This window comes from Panulirus ornatus, chromosome 52, assembly GCF_036320965.1.
Source record: "Panulirus ornatus isolate Po-2019 chromosome 52, ASM3632096v1, whole genome shotgun sequence".
In the NCBI taxonomy this organism is placed as follows: domain Eukaryota; kingdom Metazoa; phylum Arthropoda; class Malacostraca; order Decapoda; family Palinuridae; genus Panulirus; species Panulirus ornatus.
Window position 1 is genome coordinate 18,171,894 of NC_092275.1, and position 24,422 is coordinate 18,196,315.

At 41.0% G+C, this 24,422-nt stretch overlaps 1 protein-coding gene across 2 annotated transcripts in view; it reads left to right on the plus strand.

Annotated features, from left to right (window-relative positions):
- Nucleotides 1-24,422, plus strand: part of LOC139765125 (uncharacterized) — a 1,132,594-nt gene that overhangs the window by 13,771 nt on the left and 1,094,401 nt on the right. The window contains exon 1 of one of the 2 annotated variants that reach the window (XM_071692316.1): nucleotides 7,617-7,813. The exons of the other annotated variant lie outside the window; for it this stretch is intronic. Within the exon in view, the coding sequence (XP_071548417.1) occupies nucleotides 7,731-7,813 (83 nt within the window). The 5' untranslated portion in view covers nucleotides 7,617-7,730. Of the gene's footprint in view, nucleotides 1-7,616; nucleotides 7,814-24,422 lie in introns of those variants that run through there. 2 annotated transcript variants of the gene reach the window in all.

The window sequence follows — 24,422 nt, forward strand, 5'->3', positions numbered from 1 at the left end:
AGGTGAACCTATATATATATATATATATATATATATATATATATATATATATATATATATATATATATATATATATATATATACTGATGACTACGAGTAAGAATGAAACACGATAAATGCCCTTGCGTTTGATTACATCGTGAGGGGAGATGTAAACACACGAAAGTGCACTTGGGACTTACCATGTGCACCACTGTGACCTACTGCAATATATAGAGCTTTAATAAGATGTCATAGATTAAGGTCACAGTTAGTCTCAGCGAGGGAAGGGAGCGGGTGGCTGGAAATCCTCCCCTCTCGTTTTTTTTTTTTTTATTTTCCAAAAGAAGGAACAGAGAAGGGAGCCAAGTGAAGATATTCCCTCAAAGGCCTAGTCCTCTGTTCTTAACGCTACCTCGCTAACGCGGGAAATGGCGAATAGTATGGAATAATGTAAGTGCTTTAGCAAGATTGGATCGAGGATCACTTATGTTGCGCATGGTAAGGTTAGGTAATTCAGAGCTTTTACAGTAGATAACAAGTGTGGTTATATTTTCATATATGTACCACGTATCTCACTACTATGTGCGTATACTCACACACACGCACACACACACACACACACACACACACACACACATGCTTAAGTTAGGTACCTATTTATCGACGAGCCACAGGGGAAGGATGGGCATCTGGGTTTGCTGTGGTCCGACTGCACGACCACAATTCGAACCCCATGCGGGTCCGAACCACGGACTGGTCCGTGCTGACTCATGGTCAGCAACGCTAACGACTAAACCGCTGAGACCCCGTGCATGCATCCGTCTGTTTATAAACATGCCGAGTACGCGCATGCGTGCGTGTACTCGAAATACGTCCCATGAAATTTCATCAAGAAATATGATCTCGTAATGTGTGTGTTTCTGGCAGTAGATGGAAATTTATGTATTTTACAATTGACAGTCATCCACAGTCGGTCTTCAGTACACGACAGACACCATGCTTCACCAGTCTTGTGGAGAGAGGAATTTCAAGTATTTTTTTTTCCTCCCCTTCGCATATACTGAGGAGGCATTACGGGGGACTCCCCTAGTAATATATATATCCCAAGTTACATAGCAATACATAACACGTGATTACGTCAGTCGATTTCGGTATATTAACATTGTAGCACCTCGATTGACCCCTCAGATCTTATACAGAACTCCAACTTTCCTCTTTCGTGTTTTCTCAATCTTCTCGATCCCACTCTGTCTCAGAAGCCATGCAGATTAGCCTTAACATACTTCTCACTTCCTGGAGTCCCGTTCATCTATTCAACTCTCAAGATTCTTGTATTCATAACTGCTTCTCCAGCCTCGTACCACCTCCTCTGTGTGTGTGTGTGTGTGTGTGTGTGTGTGTGTGTGTGTGTGTGTGTGTGTGTGTGTGTGTGTGTGTGTTTTAAGATTTCTGGTTCAATGACCAGACAAATAGTCGTTTGCCTTTAAGTCTAACAGGTCACATGTACACTGAGAGGTTTGGCATGAATGGCATGAATATTTCACAGTGCTGCTCTGATTTTATTTTTTTTTAGAAGATTTATGCTCTTATTTTACAGAAAATTTGATGTGAAACGTTTTATCCTGATGGAGTACTTAGCTTGAAGGTGTCACATGACATTGGAGAAGTGGTGGTTGTGGTGGTAAGGAGAGGAGGGAGATGACAATGGGAGGCAAGACTAGAGGAGTGGCGACGACCCCAGCAGCGGGAGGCAGGTAAAGGGCTAGTGTTCACAGGTGGGGAAGTGGGTGTCACTGCACTTCTAAGGGCTGTACTCACCCCGTCACCACACACATTCCTGGGGGTTCACAGGCTGACGTCTGCCACCTCCCTTCCTCACGCAGCTGGGCAGATAACTGACGTGATAAAATCTTACATGATACACTGGTCCTAACGCAGCGGCCAGCTACCTGATGCTGAGAACAGCAGGCGATGAACGTCGTCATTAACACGAAGCGTCTGTGATTTGTAGACGAGTACAGCGGAAGACTTATCCTAACAGGGTTGATATGGTGGCACAGATATAGCCAATTACATTGACAAGGTACACATGGTGGTACAGTCTTGGCCACTCTCACTGATGAAGGTACACATTGTGGCACAGTCATGGCCACTCTCACTGATGAAGGTACATTTTGTGGTACAGTTATGGCCACTCAGACTGATAAAGGTACACATTGTGGTACAGTCATGGCCACTCTCACTGATGAAGGTACATTTTGTGGTACAGTCATGGCCACAAACTGATAAAGGTACACATTGTGGTACAGTCATGGCCACTCAGACTGATAAAGGTACACATTGTGGCACAGTCATGGCCACTCTCACTGATGAAGGTACACATTGCGGTACAGACATGGTCACAAACTAATAAAGGTACACAGTGTGGTACAGTCATGGCCACAAACTGATAAAGGTACACATTGTGGTACAGTCATGGCTACTCAAACTGACAAGGTGGATATAATGGTACAACCAGACGGGTCACACTGACAAGGTGGATATTACGGTACAACCAGACGAGTCACACTGAAAAGGAGAACTTAGTGGTATACAGTCATAGCCAGTCATACTGAAAATTTGTATATCGTGGTACAGTCATGTCCAGTCACACGGACGATGTACATATCGTGGTACACTCATGGCCACTCACAGTGACAAGGAACACCTCGTTCTCAGTTCAGGAACGCTCACCAAGCCCTAGGTGTTTGTGGAGATGACATCACACAGTGTTAATATCCGGAGCTGCGTCGACCTGGGGTTGTTGAGGGAGAGGAGGATACAGTCTCCGATACCTCCTCCTCCTCCTCCTCCTCGTTGTCAACCTTCATGTGACGTCAAGAGAAGGAGAAAAGAAAGAGTAAGCTGTTATTACGTCATCATATTTAATCCAGCAACGTGGAGGTAAGTGCTCTTTCAACCCGACACTTGGCCTCTTGAACCTGACCCGGGAGGCCAGCCAGCAGCACCCGAACACTCTCTCTCTCTCCCTGGCCCAGGAAGTGGGCGGGGTTGAGCGGCACGCCGCCGGGGGAACCGAACCCGTTCTTTAAACCTTCCCTCGGTAGTGCACTGACTCGGTCCGAGCCTCATCCAGTGTGCATGAATGAGATGCGTCAGATTGGATATCAGTAAGACGACCATTTCGAGAGGTTAGGTCTGGACAGCGTATAAGAATTTGCCTCTCGTTTCTAAGCTTCTCTCTCTCTCTCTCTCTCTCTCTCTCTCTCTCTCTCTCTCTCTCTCTCTCTCTCTCTCTCTCTCTCTCTCTCTCTCTCTCTCTCTCTGCTCAAAAACGAAGCCTCTCACACGATCATGGAAGTGAAGCGACGTTGTGTCTGGTTAGTGCTTGGATGGGTGACCGCCTGGGAACACCAGATGCTGTTGGCATATAGTCCTAACGGCATAACCTCGTCAGAAGTGCTAATAAGAACTATTACTTCTTCCTCATTCACTAATATAAATATACAATGTATATATATATATATATATATATATATATATATATATATATATATATATATATATATATATATATATATATTGGAAAGGATCACAATTTTGCGCGTGATCAAGATATTACTATGAGTCCACGGGGAAAATGAACATGAAAAGTTCCCAAGTGCACTTTCGTGTAATAATCACATCATCAAGGGAGACACAAGAGAGAAATATAACAGTCAGTTGATATACATCGAAGAGACGAAGCTAGGACGTCATTTGGTAAACATGTGATTGTCCAAAACATGTGATGGGTCCACTTATGTAAAAAGAAAATGGCAGTCGAAGGGTCTTGGGCGAAGAAAACGGGCTATCTTGACACGTCTTCTTTTACATATGTGTCAGATTTTTACATATGGTTGAATTATGTAGTTTATGAACCACCTGTACACTTGAAAAAGTTACAGAATACTTAGTTTTTCCCCCTTTATATAAACCTATAAATTCTCCAAAGGTCAGAAATAAATGGAGAGTTTAAAGATCATTCGAATCTCATGGTGGACAAGATAACAAAATATTGAATCACCGGATGGCGTTGGCTGGCGTTGGAGAGGGCGGAGGAGGACTGTCTGTCGTGAGGGACTGTTGGTGTGGTGAGGGGCAAGTGGTGTGGTGAGGTGAGGTGTGTGTGGCGGGGGGGAGGAGGTGTACGTTGAGCGTGGGGACGAGGAAGAGGAGGAGGAGGAGGAGGTGTGTGTGTGTGTGTGTGGATGTGTTCCCGGGTTGTTGACTGACTGCTGCAGGATGCAGTAACAGTAAGACGACCCCCCGAGTGAGAGGACGAGTATGGTGACTTGTCTTCGTGGTGTGGTTCACCGTACGAAGAAGTCATTTCCAGTCCTGTGCTGAGAACCATGAGGACCATAGGCCTGGTCTCTAGTGGGTCTTGGCAGAAGGTGGACACGTGGATGAGAGTGGTTGCCTCATACAAGGGTGGGAGTCAGGAATCTTTCGTTAGTGAGGAGAGTTACTCATTAAACGCTTGTTGAGGGAGTTACATGATTCGTGCGTGACTGAGCGTAAAAATGAATGTTTTGGAAAGGCTGAGGTGCATGCCTTTCCACCTCAAAGAGAAGGATACAAGGGGAAATACAAGATGTGGCGTCCTAGCTACGTTTCTTCATTGTATATCAACTGACTTCTATTTCATCTCCCCTGATGTGATTATTGCACGAAAGTGCACTTGGGAACTTATCGTTTTTCATTTCCCCGTGAACTCATAGGAATATACTTGATCATGCGCTAAATTGTGATCCTTTCCACCATATATATATATATATATATATATATATATATATATATATATATATATATATATATATATATATATATAAACGCCCACTACGCACACCATGATTCACTCATCCTTTCCATCTGAAATGTTCTCCAGCTATCTGGTGCCTTTTCCCTGAGAACCTTATCTTGGTGCATTTAGATATACCCATCCGACCTTATGCCTACCTAGGTGTAAGTTAGTGTAGCTAGTTATACCTTGTACCGAAGTGTAGCCTAGTTTACCTAAAAGTGTCTTGGAATATCTATGTGTACCTTAATGTACTTAGGTTTACTATAATGAACCCTGGTTTACCTTGGAGTATGTATTTGTTCTTGGGTGTATCTTCAAGCACTTCAATGATCTCTTGAGTGTACCCTGGTGTACTGTACCTTATTATTCCTATAGGGCCTGACTATACCTAAAGGTATTTTCATATACCGTTTTGTACCAGTGTGATCTTACTGTATCTTGGTGTACTTGGGTGTCTCAATGTAACCATATTACACCTAGGTATAAGGTCATAAGTGTATATCAAGGTGTAGTCGGATACCTACAGGTAATACAGGGACGCTTATAGCAAGGTCAGAGCACTTTACCAAGATACGCAAACGTACAGTAGCGTATCTGTGGGCAAAGATGTTTTTCAGCCTTCGAGACGCATACAACATCTAGACGTAACGCAACATTTTCAAAGTAATTATGAAACTATCGAAGTAAGGCGTTACCTCACAAAATCTTATTTCCTCTCTTTAAACTAGTCTGATGTTTGCAAGAATATTATTCCAGAGCCTGGCTTAAAGCTTCGAATATGAACGATATAAGTAGTATGAAAGCAATTAAGAAATATCACACTTTTCTTCCATATCTTCTTGGGTCAATCTCTCCTCACAAGTTAGAAAAAAAGAAAAATACACGATTGAGACAAACCATTTTGAACTCGGGACAGATCTGTGAGTCGCCCTTTTCCAACATCACTCGAAGGATCCAAATGATTTTCTGTAACATATAACAACAGGCTACTCTCTGTGAAATGACTGAATCATCTCATTTTCATCATCAACTCCCTTTTTTTTCCCCTCAAGAATGACGGTGAAGTTTATTCCCAGCAATATTATTTTTTTTCTCTTTTTTGATCGCCTCAAATTCCACATTAATAGTCATTATGATAATAAAATTCATTTGAAATCATAAGAAAGGTTTCGTTTCTTATGGTGGCATCTGTGTCTTTCGAGACAGTGGTTGTGGGATGTGGTTTCGAAATTGTGATATAATGTGCATTAAAGTGACTTTAGGTAAAACAAGGTACACTAGGTGGCTCCTTTACTGATGCCGTTTTTATTTAAGGTACACACAGTGTGCTTTTCATACCTAGGGTCCATACTGGGTGGCATATATGCCTGGTGGGTTTTCGCCTCTGGTACACACTGGGTGGCATATATACCTGGTGGGTTTTCGCCTCTGGTACACACTGGGTGGCATATATGCCTGGTGGGTTTTCGCCTCTGGTACACACTGGGTGGCATATATACCTGGTGGGTTTCCGCCTCTGGTACACACTGGGTGGCATATATGCCTGGTGGGTTTTCGCCTCTGGTACACACTGGGTGGCATATATACCTGGTGGGTTTTCGCCTCTGGTACACACTAGGTGCTTCTCGTGCATCAGGTACACACTGGGTAGCATATATTCTTGGTGGGTTTTCGCCTCTGGTACACACTGGGTGGCATATATACCTGGTGGGTTTCCGCCTCTGGTACACACTGGGTGGCAATTTTTTTCGTTGTGGTTTTCCACTCAATATACAAATGTTACAGTGGCTGATTTACCAGCGACGGCATTTTCTCTGGCTATTTTATTGTTAGCGATCCGTGGGCATCTTTTTTTTCTTCTTCTTCTCCGGCAGAGATATCGCTTGTAATCAGGCAAGCAGTAATTAGAACTGATCTTGGTGCCATTACAATCAGAACTGGATGATGAATGATGACATAATTGATTTGTAATGCATTGTTACGTCTGCCGGGAGATACGTCATGAATTCTGATCCCTTGCCTGAAAGAAATGCCTTTGTTTTTAATCAGGTCACTAAGAGATTTTTGTCCTCTTAGAGAACCTAAGATGGAATATCTGTGGTCTGAAGAATTGTTTGAATTACTCTTATTGCCCAACCAGTGTTTCTGATAGGTCTACTAAATTACTTATTGTTAGAGAAGATTATGAAACAAGGAGTTGTGATTGTAAATCAGTCGTCCGAAGACACTCTGACTGACAGTCAAGTGTAGGAATGGGACGAGTGTTCTGAAATGAACCCTCCCTTCCAAGCCGGAAGGTCACAAGGCCACAGGGAAAAATGAGATGTGAGAAAGCGTATTTGTTGACGATTAATAGAAAGTAGACACTACAACGACTATTTTAATCTCTATTATAATTCATTTAGCAAACATTAATGATCTATCCTCTTGTTTTCATGTGGGTATCAATTACCATGAAACACCGAAACTTTGCTAGACGTAAATAGATGAGAACACCTGCGACCTCTGGCATGGAGTTTACACCGGTATGTTGTTTGCTGTCGGGCGTACGAGCACATTTAAACTAACTTACAATTTTGAAGCCTGTTACCAGCGCGTGTAAGCACTTTTCACTTATTTCCTATATTGATTTATTCTTTGTATAGAAATATTCATAATTTGAGTGATTAGAAAAATGCTCAGTGTAACTTGTCTTGCTTGTACGTTTCTTATGGTTGGTTAGTTGGCAGTGAGTGCTCAAACCATAATATCGTGTGTGTAGTGGATGGCTGGTTACTCGGCTCTTGTATTTTAAGTATTTATCAATTAATTACTATGAGTTTAAAGGTGATCATGTACTTAGTGAATAGATAATAGTTATTAGTGTGTTTTAGTGTATTTATATGGTAAATTATTAGTGAACATGGTGAGCGACAAGCAGAAGAAGGTGCTAGGATTCCTAAAGTCCCGCACGGGTAGGAGGGATCGAGATGGCTCCAAGAACAGGTAAGGTTCATTATGTCCACCCGTCATATACATTTCAGGGGCATTTAGTGATATTAATTAACGTCAGAGCTATATCTACCGTCCCCGCTATAGAACCATGAGTGGTGATCCACAGGGACGGTATACAAAGAGGGTAAAATCCAGGCAGCGTCGCTACTTGCCCCAACACAACCTGGGCTCAACAGGTCACACAAGAGATCACCACTTTTGGTAGCATTAAACTTTCGCGTTTTTCCGAGTTTGTCGATGAGGTTAATGTCATGTAAGATACCGTCCTTTTACACAGCATAATTGTTGTTCATCATACTTATGTCTTGTAGAATAATCCGGGGATATAATGAAGAATACTGAGGAGAGGAGTTATGTCAAAGGAGAAAACTAGTTTTTTAAAGATTATGATGAACTATTATAGCTTGTTGATTGAGGAAGTTTTGACGAAATATAACAAATAGACATCGTTTTTTTTTTTTGTTGTTCTCTGGCAGTGCGTTAGTAACTGGTAGAGTGTAAAGATTCCCTTTGTAACCAGCAGTAGTGCTTGTTAACGTCGTGTTGACACCCCTAGCGCGGTCATTGTCAGCAACAAGGCTAACTAGTACGGCTTCATGCAGTAACGTAATCCATAGGAATTCTCCTAGTTATCACTTTGTGACGTGCGCGTGTGATTTTTAGCCTCGTTTTTCTGGCGTGAAGTGAGCCTTAAGGGTTGGTTTTAACGAGTCGTTCGATTGTTACTGGTTGCCTTAACTGAATTTAGTCGACTGTTACTGGTTACTTTGACCAGAGTTTTTCGACTGTTACTGGTTACTTTAACTCAGTGCTTCGACTCGACTGTTACTGGTTACATTATATTCTCTGTGTCTGTCCTTACGGTACTCATACGGTTCATACAATGAGCAGTATACACATTGCGCCTAAAAATGTATGTTGGAAATGGTACCTGGATGTTGTGGTGTCTTATTTCCTATATTCTGAATCTCGTCAATTGGGAGAACATTTGTGGCCTCGGGGTGGAAGAACGGCGTAAAACAGACCCGTGAAACTCGCGCCCTTAAACCAGAATTCGACAAGAGGTATTTTGTTAGCATTATGACGTATGAAATCCCTCACAAGGTCTCAGAATATCTACAACGTGACCTGGGTTATGATGTACCCAATTTCGAGTCGTTGAATCACAGAAATTCATATATTCACCACGTCCAACGGTCAGGTCATGAAGTTCTGTGTGATTACAGGGCAATTGAGTAGTAAGTGGTCGTTGTCGTCTTTATGGTAGTTGCATCGTGGGCATGAAAGACCATGGGATCTGTTGATATATATATATATATATATATATATATATATATATATATATATATATATATATATATATGTATATATATATATATATATATATATATATATATATATATATATATATATATATATATAACTTCTCTCGCTTTAGCAAGTTAGCGTCAGGAAAAGAGGAACAAAGGCTTAATATTCACGCATTCACACACCAGCGGTCGTGCATAATGTACCAAAAACAGCCTATTATGGTATGCTATATATATATATATATATATATATATATATATATATATATATATATATATATATATATATATATAACGTATGTGCAATTAATTGTATTGGAGTATTGCAACCAAAATAGAGATACTTAGAAAATTCGTGCAACAAACAGAGAGAGGGTTATAGAAAGTGGGTTTTAATCAGTTCAGTATCATTCACTATTTCTGTTTATCATCACACCCGGACCACTTTCTGTGAAAGAGTCCTGGCGTTACTCAGGGACCTATTTCTAAGGACTCCTGCCGTCCAAGTCTGCGCTTCTCCTAGTGGCAGGGAAATATAGACTTCTTTGAAGTGAGCAGTTCTTTGACGAGTTTATTCTCGCCAAAGATGTGATATTTTGCTCGCTGTGTAATCTCGAGCAGGCATATGACAGTAGCACCCGGTGGTTGAAATAATCTACTTAAATATTCTCATCTTCCAAAATGGTAACAAACCGAATCTTACGGGTCTTCAACACGTAAAAACAAATCATTAGTGACCTCATTCAAGCACTGGTACTCTCATGGACAGAACAGAAATTATTGGACGCAACTGAAAGGACTGACATCGTGCTTTCTGTCATGCAGACGTGGGAGAGATAATTTAATCACATTTGGCAAATCCTGGAAAGTATGTTTCCAAACGAGCACTGAAAACACACCTCCCAATTGGCACAACGGTCATAAACGATTTCTTAACAACCCTGGCGTCAGAAGGTGTAATAAAGGCAATAGAAAAGTGCTATTGGTTGTTTGGTCAGGCTGTTTGATGCTTGTATAGCCCAAGATGAGGAGGTATTTAAGGACTTGTGGAATGCATGGAGAGTGTGCCCTGTGTAAAGGCAACACTCAAATCACCCAAGACTGGTAAGGATTTGCCCACAGCCATGGGAAGCACCCAAGACTGTACGGTGGCGAGATTTAAGAAGGCCTTGGATAAGTACCTACAATTTGTATCAGACCAGCCAGGTGGTTGCATAGGGCCTGCGGCCCGCCGACTCCTATGGCATGACCTCCCCCAACAGAGCAACACCGCAGCCCTGGTCGCAAGCCAGGCTGTCGAGGGGGTAGACGACCTTCGAAGTCGACACAAGGTATTCATGCTCTTCACAGTGTCAGGATGATGCAGTTCTTTTAAGGGCTTGTCATGGTGTTATATGGGATATCAAGCTGAGACTCAGGTAGGTTAAGCTTACGTGCGGGTTACAGTAGTGACGCTGAAGCTGTAGCTGTATCCTGAACTGTCGGGATGAAGTTCAAGGGGACGGGTTAAAAGAACCAGGGGAGTTAGTGTGTTGAACTCCTCCTGATTATGTAAGAAAAGGTCTGAGGATTTTTTTTGTACCGATGTGGCATTATCGGGACCTTTCTCTAGCGGTCATCTTCCTTTTAAGCCGATGAATATGAGAGGGAACGTGAGGGTATAGTGGAATCCTGGGCAGTAAGAAGGTTCTATAGATGCTCATATGGGATTTAGGTGCAGGGAATCCTTGTGTCTCAGGCGGATAAAGAATGTGATTACGACTGATGGAGGATTTGGTCGTGGTACCGTGTGTTCCTCCCTGTTTTGTTTTCACAGTCAACAGCGATTAGTCAACTGTCAGGTGTGTTTTGTATTGTATTAGCATTTTCTGTGTCCCTGTCCGGGGAAGTTATGATCCTCTCTCTCTCTCTCTCTCTCTCTCTCTCTCTCTCTCTCTCTCTCTCTCTCTCTCTCTCTCTCTCTCTCTCTCTCTCTCTATATATATATATATATATATATATATATATATATATATATATATATATATATATATATATATATAAATATTGTTGATTTCTATGGTCATATATCTCTTCAGCCGGCATCATTTGGGACCAAGATACAGTAGTTTTCAGATCATGGCTCAGGTAATTTTTACATTTTCATCCAAATCTTCTTTTAAACTTTCCACTGTTTAGTCTCTAGTGTTTCTGACGTTTTTAGGAAGAATGTTGTTGACCATTTTCGAGCCCCAGATGACACATCTTGGTGTTGTCCGTTTTCTGTGCTTGGGAGTCAAAGCAGTTTAGCGAGTTTGTTACCGCTCCACATGCTCTAGTGTGGGTAAGACATTATAGGCACTCAACACATTCGAGTGTATAGTTATACACAGGTTCGAATCCTGGTCACGGCAGTCGGTCCACAGTCAACCCAGCTGTTCATCCGCCCCTATGGGTTGGTCGATAAAATGGGTACCTGACTGAGGTGTTTTACACACACACACACACACACACACACACACACACACACATATATATATATATATATATATATATATATATATATATATATATATATATATATATATATATATATATATATATATAGCGTTAATGGGGTGGCCTTAATTAAGGACTCAGCTGCCCGTGCCGTCTCAGCTAACATAACATGTATATATGGGTGTATATGTGGCAAGTTACGAGGTAAGTGAGAGACACCCTCTTTGAGGATGGCTGAAGACCCTTGTAGTCAGGTTACAGGTGGGCAGAAGACCCCATTGATTTAGTTCAGGGATAATGGTCTATGCAATACAGGATAGGTCTATGGACAATAGAGCAACGTATGAGGTTCACTTCGACTCAGAAGACCCACACGTGACCAAAAGATTCATACGTTTGTGCGTCACATTGCAGTGATAGGAAGAATGCTACATATACACTGTGTAGTGCATTGATACAGGCGCACACCTTGCAAAATACAATGCACAAGGCAAGTTACATAATATGTGCACATTGTAACATATGAGATAATTCTAGAGATGGGATGAGGGCCTTATATCAGAGAAGGGCTAGGGGGCCACCTCGTCATCAATATACAGAATACATAAACTATGTGTTGAATCAAATCGTATCTATGTAAACAGTGGAGTGACGCGAATTGAATTACAGAAATGAGTATGGTATGTGGGTACGAGTACATACACAAGGAAAACCACAAATAGAGGTACAGTTTAGTGTATGAATTACATACATAAAGTGACCGAGCTAATAAAACCTGAGCTCAGGGGTCGAACTTTCAGGTACATTGGTGTCAATGAAGGACTTTACGTATTTCATAAAACATAATACTTATGGGGGCTCTAAAGACGGCAGCTGTGGTTTCTCTATTATGGAATGCTGAGGCGTGTACCAATGTGGTAATAACTTACACCGAGTTACGTCAGCTCTAGGATTACGTTCTGCCAGCTTAGGTATGCCTGTAGCCCCGTCCTAACCCTGACCGTTACGATATCATAGTCTAAGACTGTCTCATAGTTGATGCGAGTGCTACTTGGTCGTTCAGCATGTATGAATAGATTTGATTTATGCGAAGCGTCTCGACTTACTTTGGACTTAACAACGCTGCATATAATAGATAGGTTGAGATTTGCATCTGGTTTAAGGCAGGCCTGTTTGACCATGGTATCACCATTAGCATTATAGTTAAACACAATGGCCGAGGGAATCCAGAGGAACTGTATATATCAAGTCCTTTTTCTTCAGTGACCCTCAAGTCGGCTTTGTGGCGTTAACAGTAACTTGACTGATTCAACGCCGTTCAGTGAGCTTAGAGGGTCTTTGGGAAAAGTTATGATAACGGTATGTATGCGGCTTCCAACAGCTTGGTCGACCAACGACCCTACCAACAGCCTGGGCTGTGGGTGTAGAAGACTCCCAGAGACTTCACCAGGTATTCACTGGTAGGTTATCGTACCTCACTGGTAGGTTATCGTACCTCACTGGTAGGGTATCATACCGTCTATATCTTCTCAACATTTTTCTTAGCTCCATCGCATCTTGACGTATTGAACAATGCATTTCTCATTTCTAACTTTCATTCTTTTGTTAATGCTAAAAGTAACCATCTTCTGATTCCATCATTGAAGATTTTACAAGACTTTCCATTACACTGGTCAGCGTGTGGGTACGAAATTCAACTCCCCAGTTTACGTTCTCAAAGGGATTGTTTAACTCTGTGTAGGTTTCGCATTTACATCTCCTCTTTGAGTCTGGTTTCCTCTCTGACCTTATTACATCTATATTAGTCACATATGATCGAACTCCATTACATGATCACTTATCAGGTGTTTTATCATGTCTTATATTTTCACTTTTCATTCTAATGTATAAGAATAAGATTTAATGATGGTGTATTCTTGTGTTCTCACTGACATGGTGACACGGGAAATTTACCTTGTATCACCATGACTCGCTTTTAACATGAGAATCCGAATTCTCCCAGTCTATTTCTTCATAATTGAACTTCACCATTATGGAGACTGTGCCCATGCCATGAGCACTGCGTGTTTTACTGCTTCCTGCTTCCTGTGTACGTAATCACATCCGCACCTATTTGCAAGGCACGGGAAGGGAGTCTCAAACTCGTGGGGTGCCCATCTCTTGTGGATGTTTGCAAAAAAAGAATAGAATACTTAGAGTAGTTTTTGGTGTTCTTTTTATCTCAAATGAGAGCCTAGACTAGTTTCTATTTGGTGTAATTCTTAAACTAGGTCGTGCCCAGTGCTTTGGTCTGCCTTTGCCCAAAAACAGATTGACATGCAACGTAAGATTGAAATAGCTTCGTCCCAGAACTGGTCGGGGGTAGGTAGAGACGTGCCTCCAAAGTCAATGTTTATCCGAGGTTAATATTTCGTCTTTACCTTCACAGGTGCAGTTTGGTCTCAGATCCAGCTGCACTCCTCGTTCAGCTAGACTGTTTAAGCCCGCATACTTACTTAATCTGACTGAGAGGGTGTGTTTATCCAGTGTGTCTGTGATTTGCCACGGTAACCCCGGCAAGTTTATTGTGCACCCAATGCTCATTCTGTGACCGGTCGCGCAAGAGGGTTACATACACAACATGACAGTGTTTGGAGTACGTCATCTGTCCAGTGTGTTCTTGAAGAACCATCTTCCGAACCATACTCCTTGTTACTTCTGGGCTGCTGTGTTAAGTAGAGTTGATGGCCTTAATGGTTTTACACTATTTTCTTATTGTGTCTTTGGCATATTTAGATTTTTAGCGTTCATCCTAATTCTGTCATTTCAGTCGGGTGGTTTTCTATCATTTCTGGAGCTTCCTGTGGTTTTCCCTTCTGTACGTTGTAATGTCTCCTTTCTATGTTCTGAGAGGAAAGTGTGTGTGTGTGTGTGTGTGTGTGTGTGATTAAACATCGTTCCAGTGGACCTGATATTCAGCAAAGTCACAGCCCAGTGAGGAATGAACTCTGCACATTTCCTATACTGACACTCCACCCGCCTTGATGAACAGTGGTCCAGCAAGATATAGAACATTCAGTATTGCAAGAAAGGAAAGAGTCATCCGGGCAGATCATAACGTGGCTTCCTCCAGGAAATTAAAAGTTGGAGACATATGGTAACAAAAGTGTCTTCCCGGATGGGACCGATGAATTTCGAATTGAACCATACGACTCGATGTTGTTAGATTCTGTATCGTGAATCTAAGACAGTTTTTCCCAGTGATTATGAAAGTTTCACTTTATATGTATTTCCATCGAGATATATCAATATAACATTTATAGCAACTTATGGGAAATGTCGCTAGCAATCGATATATTACAAATCGTGAGAGCATTGTGAGGCTAAACCAAATGGGCATGTCTCAGAATCCTTCGTTTGTAGTGTCATATTGTTTCATACATAAAGTGGTTCGATACTTTTTTTTTTTAACGTGTGTACGTAGGGTTGAAATAGATCACGTGGCCGACTTTATTTATTCACTTTACCACAACGTCGGTTTGGTCGCAACACTTTATATGATGTGTATTAAGTTAATGACTCTAGCTCGCCATTATTATTGAAGCAACAGTTGTCATTTATTTTTTTCCTTTTTTGTCCTCCATGAGAGTACAGTATCTCTGGTGTCTGACAGTTACCTCTGGTTCTTTGACATCTGTCTTGATACAGTATTGTGTGTTGGGCAGGGTAGATATATCGAGTCGAGACTTGAATATGTAATTAACTTGTAGTTGATACTTTCCCACAGAGTTTTGAAAGTCACATTATTATTATTATTATTATTATTATTATCATTATTATTATTATTATTATTTTATAATTTACTTATTATTGTCATTATTATTAATACGATTTCTATAATTTACTGTTATTGTTATTATTATTATTATTATTATCGTTATTATTATTATTATTATTATTATTATTATTATTATTATTATTGTTATTACTATTATTATTATTATTATCATTATCATTATTATTATTATTATTATCATTATTATTATATGTTTCCGTACATGGGTATTTCCGGGTTCTAAGCCATATTTACTACTTACCCACAAAGAAATTATTTTGTTGTGGTTTCTGTGAAAATAATCCCGCCTCTTCTGGGGTTAAAGAGTTTTTAAGTTTAAGGATATTTCGGTAATTCATTCAGACGGTGAACGTCAAACTCCTTATTAACCTTCAAGAAAAGTGAGATGCTTAAGGCAGACTTTTTGAGGTTCTGATCTGGCAACCCTGTGGTGTAAAGTTGGTGATGAACACCTACATTTCCTTCTGACAGAGTTCTCAAAGACCTTTTGGTGAAGTCTTCGGGATGGAGGGGAGGGGCTTCTTCGTCCACAGCCCGAGGTAGGTCTAGGCTGCTCCTCATTCCATTGGCTGCAGTGTGTGGTTGACACGCCTTGGGTCACCAAGGCGAGGAGTAGATAGGGTCATGCCCACGGTTAATCTGGTAGTTTCTGTTACTTGCTATAGTAGACTGTTGGTTAGTCTGGTAGTTTATATCATTTGCTATTGGGGCGTGTGGTTAATCTGGTAGTTTATATTACTTGCTATAGGAGACTGTTGGTTAATCGAGTAGTTTATATTACTTGCTATAGGAGCGTCTTGGTTAATCTGGTAGTTTATATTACTTGCTATAAGAGACTGTTGATAAATCTAGTAGTTTATATTACTTGCTATAGGAGCGTGTTGGTTAATCTGTTAGATTTTATTGTAAGAAGCTGTGGGTTCATCTGGTAAATTTTATTGCTGTAGGAAACTGTGGATTCATCTGGTAGATTTTATTGTTGCAGGAGACTGGGTTAATCTGGTAGATTTTATTACTTGATGAAGGAGAGTGTGGGTTAATTTAGTAGATTTTTTTACTTTTTGTAGGAGACTGTGGGTTAATCTGGTAGATATTATTTCTTGCTGTGGTATGAGAGTTGGTTAATCTAGTAGACTTTGATACTTGGTTAAGAGTGTTTGTTAATCTAGTAGTTTTTTTTAGTAGCTGTAGGAGAATGTGGGTTAATTTAGTAGATTTTTTACTAGCTGTAGGAGAGTGTGGGTTAATCTAGTAGATTTTTTATTTGCTTTAGAAGAGTATAGGTTAATCTAGTAGCTTTTTACTTGTACAGAAGTGTAAAGTAATCTTTAGTCTTTTCTTCTTCTTGTAGTAAAGTGTAAGTTTACTTCTTGTAGGAGGGGTGTAGGTTGATCAAGGAGTATTCATCTTGTTCTTTGTAGGAAAGTGTTAGTTCATCTCGTCGTATTTACATCTTCTTGTAGGGGGGTTGTAGGCTAATCTAGTCGTCTTCATCTTATTCTTTGTAGGAAACTGTAGGTTCATCTCGTCGTATTTACCTCTTCTTGTAGGAGGGTTGTAGGCTAATCTAGTCGTCTTCATCTTATTCTTTGTAGGAAACTGTAGGTTCATCTCGTCGTATTTACATCTTCTTGTAGGAGGGTTGTAGGTTGATCAAGGAGTCTTCATCTTGTTCTTTGTAGGAAAGTGTAGGTTCATTCTCTTCTTGTAGGGGGGTTGTAGGTTGATCTTCATCTTCCAGAATCTAGTGATGGCTGTAGTGAGATGTAGTTGCCAATTACAACAATGCGATTGTATTTTGCTATTGTATTTTTTCTCTAAATTGTATTTTTGACTGGTCGGACGTGCCTAAGAATACAATAGATACATCATCATCCTTAATTTTGCGATAACACTACTGTGTGCCAAAGCCTCACAGAACAGTTCAGTTGAACACGAATTTTTAACTTGGTGAAAATGAACTTCACTTTCAGACACGAAGTCGCACGACAGGTTAACAATGTTATTAGATATTTTCTTAACTTTTGTGTTTAATGACTTAGACATTGGATTACCTTGCACATCTAACCTAGACAATAGACATTTAATTACCTTGAAAATAAGACCTGGAGAAAGGACATTTAATTACCTTGAAAATCAGATATAGGGAATAGACATTTAATTACCTTGAAAATCAGAACTGGAGAAAAGACATTTGATTACCTTGAAAATCAGACATAGGGAATAGACATGTAATTACCCTGAAAATCAGACCTGGTGAATAGACATTTAATCCTTTGAAAATCAGACATAGAAAATAGACATTTGATTACCCTGAAAATCAGACCTGGAGAATAGACATTTAATTACCCTGAAAATCAGCCATAGAGAGTAGACATGTAATTACCCTGGAAATCAGACCTGGAGAATAGACATTTAATTACCTTGGAAGTCAGACCTAGAGAATAGACATTTAATTACCTTGAAAATCAGACCTAGAGACTCAGGTATCAGTGTAAGCGAAATCTTTGTGTCTTTATTTTTCGAGACTTGCCATTGCTTTTACTCATATTCCATTTCCCATTTTGCCCAACGAGCAAGGTTTTTACGCCATTCTTTCCTTTTGGAGCCGATTGAGTTTTTTGAAACTTTTTTTTGGGTCTGTTCCTTGGTTCAGTAAACCCGCACAGGATTTTTACAATTCGTTTTTTAAGTCTCTTAAAAAGATTTTATGGGATGAAAGGGCAAACTATTACCAAAAAATACATTTTTTTTTTTTTTTTTAGGATACAGTTAGTCCTGAGTTTGAGATAAAATTTTGTGTACAATTATCTTTCCACAAGTTCTATGCAATGTACATGTTGCATATGCGGTTTGAGATATTTCCACTTTTCTGTTGGGGTCAAAAGTCACTTTTATAAAGATGATAAAGACACAATTTTGTTTAATCTGGCCATTTCTGGGCTATTTTTTTTCAGTCAGCGTTCGTGAAATTTGGCGTAAAGCTGTCTATACGTATATTAAATTCGTGATTTTTACCATTTTGGGCTATTCTTCGCTGGGGGGTCAGAGTTCACCACAACACAATATTTTTAGGCCATTATTTGGCGATGATTTAGACGATGTTCATGAAATTTGGCTCAAATAAATAGCTGCGCACGTACCCTACGCGATGGCGATGGGAAATTTTTTTTTTTGTGAAATTTGTAAAAGCCTTTTAGAGGTTATAGGTTAACAGAGAATTAATTTTCTTTTTCGCCATTTAGTGTTGTTGAGACCAGCACAATTTTTTTTTATTCACTTTTTTCAGAAATCTTCATACAGTGGCTTATAATATGGCTTGAGAATCCATGTAATTTTTTTTTACGGTTTATTTTTGCCTTGTCACGTATTTTGCCATATCCTGAGACTTGCTTCACTGTGTGGTTCCCTTCACCGTAGGACTTGCCTCACCCTTTCTCTATCTTGCCTCACCTCGGATCTTGCCTCACCGTGTGTCTTGCTTCATCCTTTATCTTGCTTCGCCTCGATTCTTCACCTATCCTGTGTCATGTGACATCCTGTATCTTGCCTGTTTTTGGGTCTTGCCTCACCCTGTCTTGTCTCACCTTTTACATTGCATCGACCTGTCTTGTCTCACCCTATATCTTGCCTCGACCTGTCTTGCCTCACCCTGTATCTTGCCTCAACCTGTCTTGTCTCACTCTGTATCTCGCCTCGACCTGTCTTGTCTCACCCTGTATCTTGCCTCGACCTGTCTTGCCTCACCCTGTATCTTGTCTTACCCTGTATCTCGCCTCGACCTGTCTTGCCTCACCCCATCTTGGATCGTCTTAGGTCTCCCCTCACTCCCTTGTCCCACCCTGCGCCTTGCTTCATCCTAGATCTTCCCTAACCCTTAATCTTGCCTTAGTCTGTCTCTTGCTTCGCTCTGCCTCTTGCTACACCTTTGGGCTAGCATCACCCAAAGTCTTGCCTCACCTTGTAAGATGTATATAGAGGGAGACATATGGCCTTTCCAGTTTATTTCTGATATATACATTTAGCGAAAAGAGAAAACACCCCAAAATTATCCCCGGCAAGGAAAGGCTATGGAGGAAGTATTACATTGTGCCATTCAGCTGTTTGTCGACCCAATGGTTGAAGTTGGAAAGGTTATAGGAGGAGGGAAAGACAGACGGGGGATGAGAATTCCAAAGTTTCAATGTTAAAGGGAAGATGATGCCACAACGATCATTCCTCATGAAGCTGGTGTCCACACTTGTGCCTTGGCTCCAGTTTATCGGGGCTAGAACACACACACACACACACACACACACACACACACACACACACACACACACACACACACTCACAGCTCGGGAGAACAATGACCGAAATGATACCTGTAGAACAGAGAGGGTTGAAGCAACAACACAGAAGACAGAAAAGAGATGGTTTTTGAGTCGTGAGTTAAAAAAGCCGAGGGCTTTTAATGCCACGCTGGTTGAGGGATATATAGAAGAAAATCCATCCTAGATAAAGTGCAGTAGTCCATACCTAGGTGAGTTAGGGTCTTGTATAGAGTAGTTCATCACTGGGAAAGTAATTGCAGTACCTTTACAACACTCACTGCCTTTATGGAATCAGATTGAGCCCTGTTCATTAATATACAAGGCATCAAGGATAGTGTGGAGGATATGGTCGTACCCATCATATCTACACTAATGGTGGACTAAAATGAGAAGTTTTGAAAAGATGAAAAAATTAGGGAAGACTGATATTTAGAAAGAGATATAGAAAGAAAAGCCCTTCTTTTTTTTAACCTTAGGTTTTAGACAACTTACAGCTTCCCCACACGTTTGAATTACGGGAAAAAATGTTCGAGTACAAGACCAGAGTGAGAAAGGGAGGGCCACAGTGGAGTGAAGTGTGAAGTGGGATCGTGGACATGAGAGTTAACAGGCCTGGCTGGTCAAGAAGAAGAAGAAGGAGAAACAGAGAAGGTGGTAGGACAGAACCTTGAGGGAACACCACTATTGGTAAGGGTGAGAGGGAGGTAGTGTTGCTTAGTGGATGGTTACTGCATTTCTTCAGAGGTTTTCGTCTGTTTTGACGAACGGAATATCTATCGTGGTAAAGATCATTAGAGTACGATAGATTTTGTAGAGGTTGAAAAATTGTCAACATTCATATCTCGATCCCGTTTGTCCAGCATGACTGCATATTACCTCGTTGTTACTCGTCCAATTCATAACCCAGACCCACACCGGCTATTCATAACGCAGACCTTAGACCAGTCATTCATAACCCAGACCCACACTAGCTGTTCATAACCCAGACCCACACAAGCTGTTCATAACCCAGACCTTGGACCAGTCATTCATAACCCAAACCTTGGACCAGCCATTCATAACCCAGACCCACACTAGCTGTTCATAACCCAGAACTTGGACCAGTCATTCATAACCCAAACCTTGGACCAGCCATTCATAACCCAGACTTGGTCTGGCCATTCATAACCCAGCCTTGGTCTGGCCAATCATAACCCAGACTTTAGACCAGCCATTCATAACCCAGCCCAGGTCTGGCCAATCATAACCTAGACCCTGCCGACCATTCATAACCCAGGCTGGCAATTCATAACCCATCATCCAGACCATCAGGGGCCGTCGTCAACCACACCCACAACCCTCACCTCCCGCTAAGCTCACCTCCGACACCGCGTTGACCTCCACACGGGGTCAAACAGCGGTCGCCTCAGACCTATTAACATTCTATCGTCTGGTATGGTGGCGGAGGTGGTAGGGGTGAGGTAGCCTCGGTCGATGGGTGAGAGAGGAGACCTTAACGACCTGTATGCTATTGTCATGCACCGTGATGCTGTTTTGGAAATTTCGGGATTTTCTTTTTCACTTCTTCCTCTTCCTCCTCCTCCTCCTCTTCTTCTTCTTCTTCTTCTTCTTCTTCTTCTTCTTCTTCTTCTTCTTCTTCTTCTTCTTCTTATTGTTATTATTATTATTATTATTATTATTATTATTATCATTATTATTATTATTATTATTATTAATATAATTATTATTATCATCATGATTCATTATTTTCATTATTATCATTATTATTATTATTATTATTATTAATATTATTATCATTAATGATCATTATCATCTTTATTATTATTATTATTAATATAATTATTATTATCATCATGATTCATTATTTTCATTATTATCATTATTATTATTATTATTATTATTATTAATATTATTATCATTAATGATCATTATCATCTTTATTATTATTATTTCCAATCGTTATTATTGTTCGAAAGAGTAAATATTCCCCAGCGACCATTATGTACATCCTCACCATACATACATATGACTGGGAGGAGCCATTAGGACGATGGTTCGCGTTGAGGTCCCAGGCGTGCCCACGCACCAGGGTACTGTTTATACACTGGCGTCTACAGGATAAGTGTTATCAGCAACTCTAGATTACATGGCTTACATGGCTATACGAAGACTGAAGGTGCCTTCGCTCCACAGAACATGTAGCGACTGGAGTTGAGATGATGGGAAAGGCATTGTGTTGCTGCAAGCAATTTCTGATGTATGAAGAGGTATAACGTAATGTTCAAGTCATTTATCCGACTGGGTTATTATCGTTTTGTTAAGATTAGGAGGTAATTAGACCCGACAGAAGCCAGATTGGCGTGTGTGATTACTGTATGTGTGTTAAGAGGAGAGAATTTTACATTCGTGTTGCCCCGTTTCGTATCCTTGTATTTTCATATGTATCATGTCTTTACTCCCGTGTATGCACACACACACACACACACACACACACACACACACACACACACACACACACACCAGCCTAGGCCAGGTAACCATTTATCGACCACGCACAAGGAGAGGATGAACAGCTGGAATTGGCTGTGGGCCGACTGCCAGGATTCGAACCCATGCTGCTTCGACCCCTGTTGGGCCCGTGATGACTCGTGGTCAGTAACATTAACCACTACACAATGGAGGCTCATATGTGTATGTATATGTGGTCTGAGAGACTTGATTTCGTACATAGGCATTTTTTTTCTTCTGAATAAAACTGTGCTTCCTTGGAGCTAATAGATAACCTTAGCTGTGTGGGAAGAAGCGGTCGAGTTGTGAGATATAATGTTTTCACTTACTGGGGAGAGAAAAAAGAAAGGAGTCACAGATCTTGATAAAGACCTTCGTGTGTTTATGTGTGCTGAGTGTACACCTGTTGTTGTGTCCTGACTCATGATACAAGACGATGATTTGGACGTTGTTCACGTGACCTTGAAACGTGTAAGGTCATGACCTCCAAGATGAAGTGTCATGAACCAAGAACACGTATAAAGTTGGGGTTTACATTGTTGTCACGCCTTTGTAACTGCAGAGATGAATTGTGTACGACAATAGTTTATTGAATATTATTATTACTTGCAGTTTTAATGCTTGTCACTCAGTTCCCTGGATCGTGGGATGAGTCTCTCAAAAGGTCCTCAAGTCTTGTTCATTTTACTCATGATTTGGGCGTTGAGTTTCTTTTTATACCAGGGTTATCAGAGGCCCAGGGGTTTAATCCGTGTGGAGGGAGTAGCGTTGCAGGACATGGTTTGGGCTGGCGTCGCTATTCAATCCTTGGCGTCTTTAGCTTCTACTTTGCTGGGGAGACATTTAATTTGCACGTAATGCATCCCACCTGTTCTTCACTTGGTTATGATGCCACCAGGCTGAGCAAAGTCGTTAAACTGTCGGTCTGGTGCCTGGCGAACTAAGACGAAACCATGCGAGGTTGGAAAGAAAGATCACAGAGCGTAGAAAATCATTAGAAATAAAGTTATAGATTAAGACTCAAAGGTTACCTCCGGCAGCCACTGTAACAAGAACAGTGTTCGCCCCACCGAGAACAACAGGATGTTCCATATAACCTGGCTACACGACCTCCTTGTTGGCGAACATGGGGCTTCGTACGCCTTTACCGTGTTGTGGAATGGGCACTGGTACTTAGCAAGTGGAACACAGACGCTGTCTGTGGCGGAGGAGCTCTTGAGCTGCGTTACACGGTGCGTCCTGACGGTAGGCGGAGTGTACCAAGACCAAGAGTCTGAGACGAGGTATAAAAGGTGGTTCTCCTTCAGGTGGTGATTGATTTGTTCCGTTGTATTGTAGGTGAAACAGCAGAGAGGTGGTATGGTCACTGTTCAGGGTGGGTATCTCAAACCTTTACCTTCTATCAATTTCCCCACCAAAGGTGGCGTGTGTGCCTACTCCAAACAGCGCATTTCATTGCTCGCCACGTGAACCTTAAGTGTCTTTTACCTTTGAATGCCACTGGGCTCAAAATTTCTCGTCCCTCGACAACTTTGCTGGTTTATTTCGTGTATTCTCTTGACCCTTCAAACATGTACAGCTCTTAAGAGTATCTGACTTTCTGCCATTAAACATTGCTCCTTTCATATCCTCGCCCTGAAACCCTATATGTAGGGAATCACAATCTCCACCACAAGGATTAGGTTGGCTCTACCCTGGGTGATCCTTCGTGGAGCTGAGGCCAATTTTCGTTTTTCCTCTTTAACGATTTGGAACAGATATAATCAAACACCCAACACGAAGTTCCCAACCATCACCATCACTCTTCCAACACACTCGTTCTTCTTTTAACTTCTGACTCACTGTAATTACACTGTTATTGCCCTCCCCCTTAGGGCCTTCCGACCACAGTGTTATTTGTGTGTCGTGTAATTTGCCAAGCCCACTATCTATAACCCCGGTTCTCCATCGAATCGTCAGCTTCGGCAATTTAGGAGAGCATATCTGCTTACCTTTGCTGGAATGAGCGAGTGAGTATGATGCAGAAACTAAATAGGAGATATTATGGAACAAAAATAGCATCAAAATTAACGTTTGATCTACCTGCTACTTGCAGGTAAAACGGTAGATTATTAGAAATTGGTAGATTAATATGCCTCCGTAGTGTGCCGGGCAAT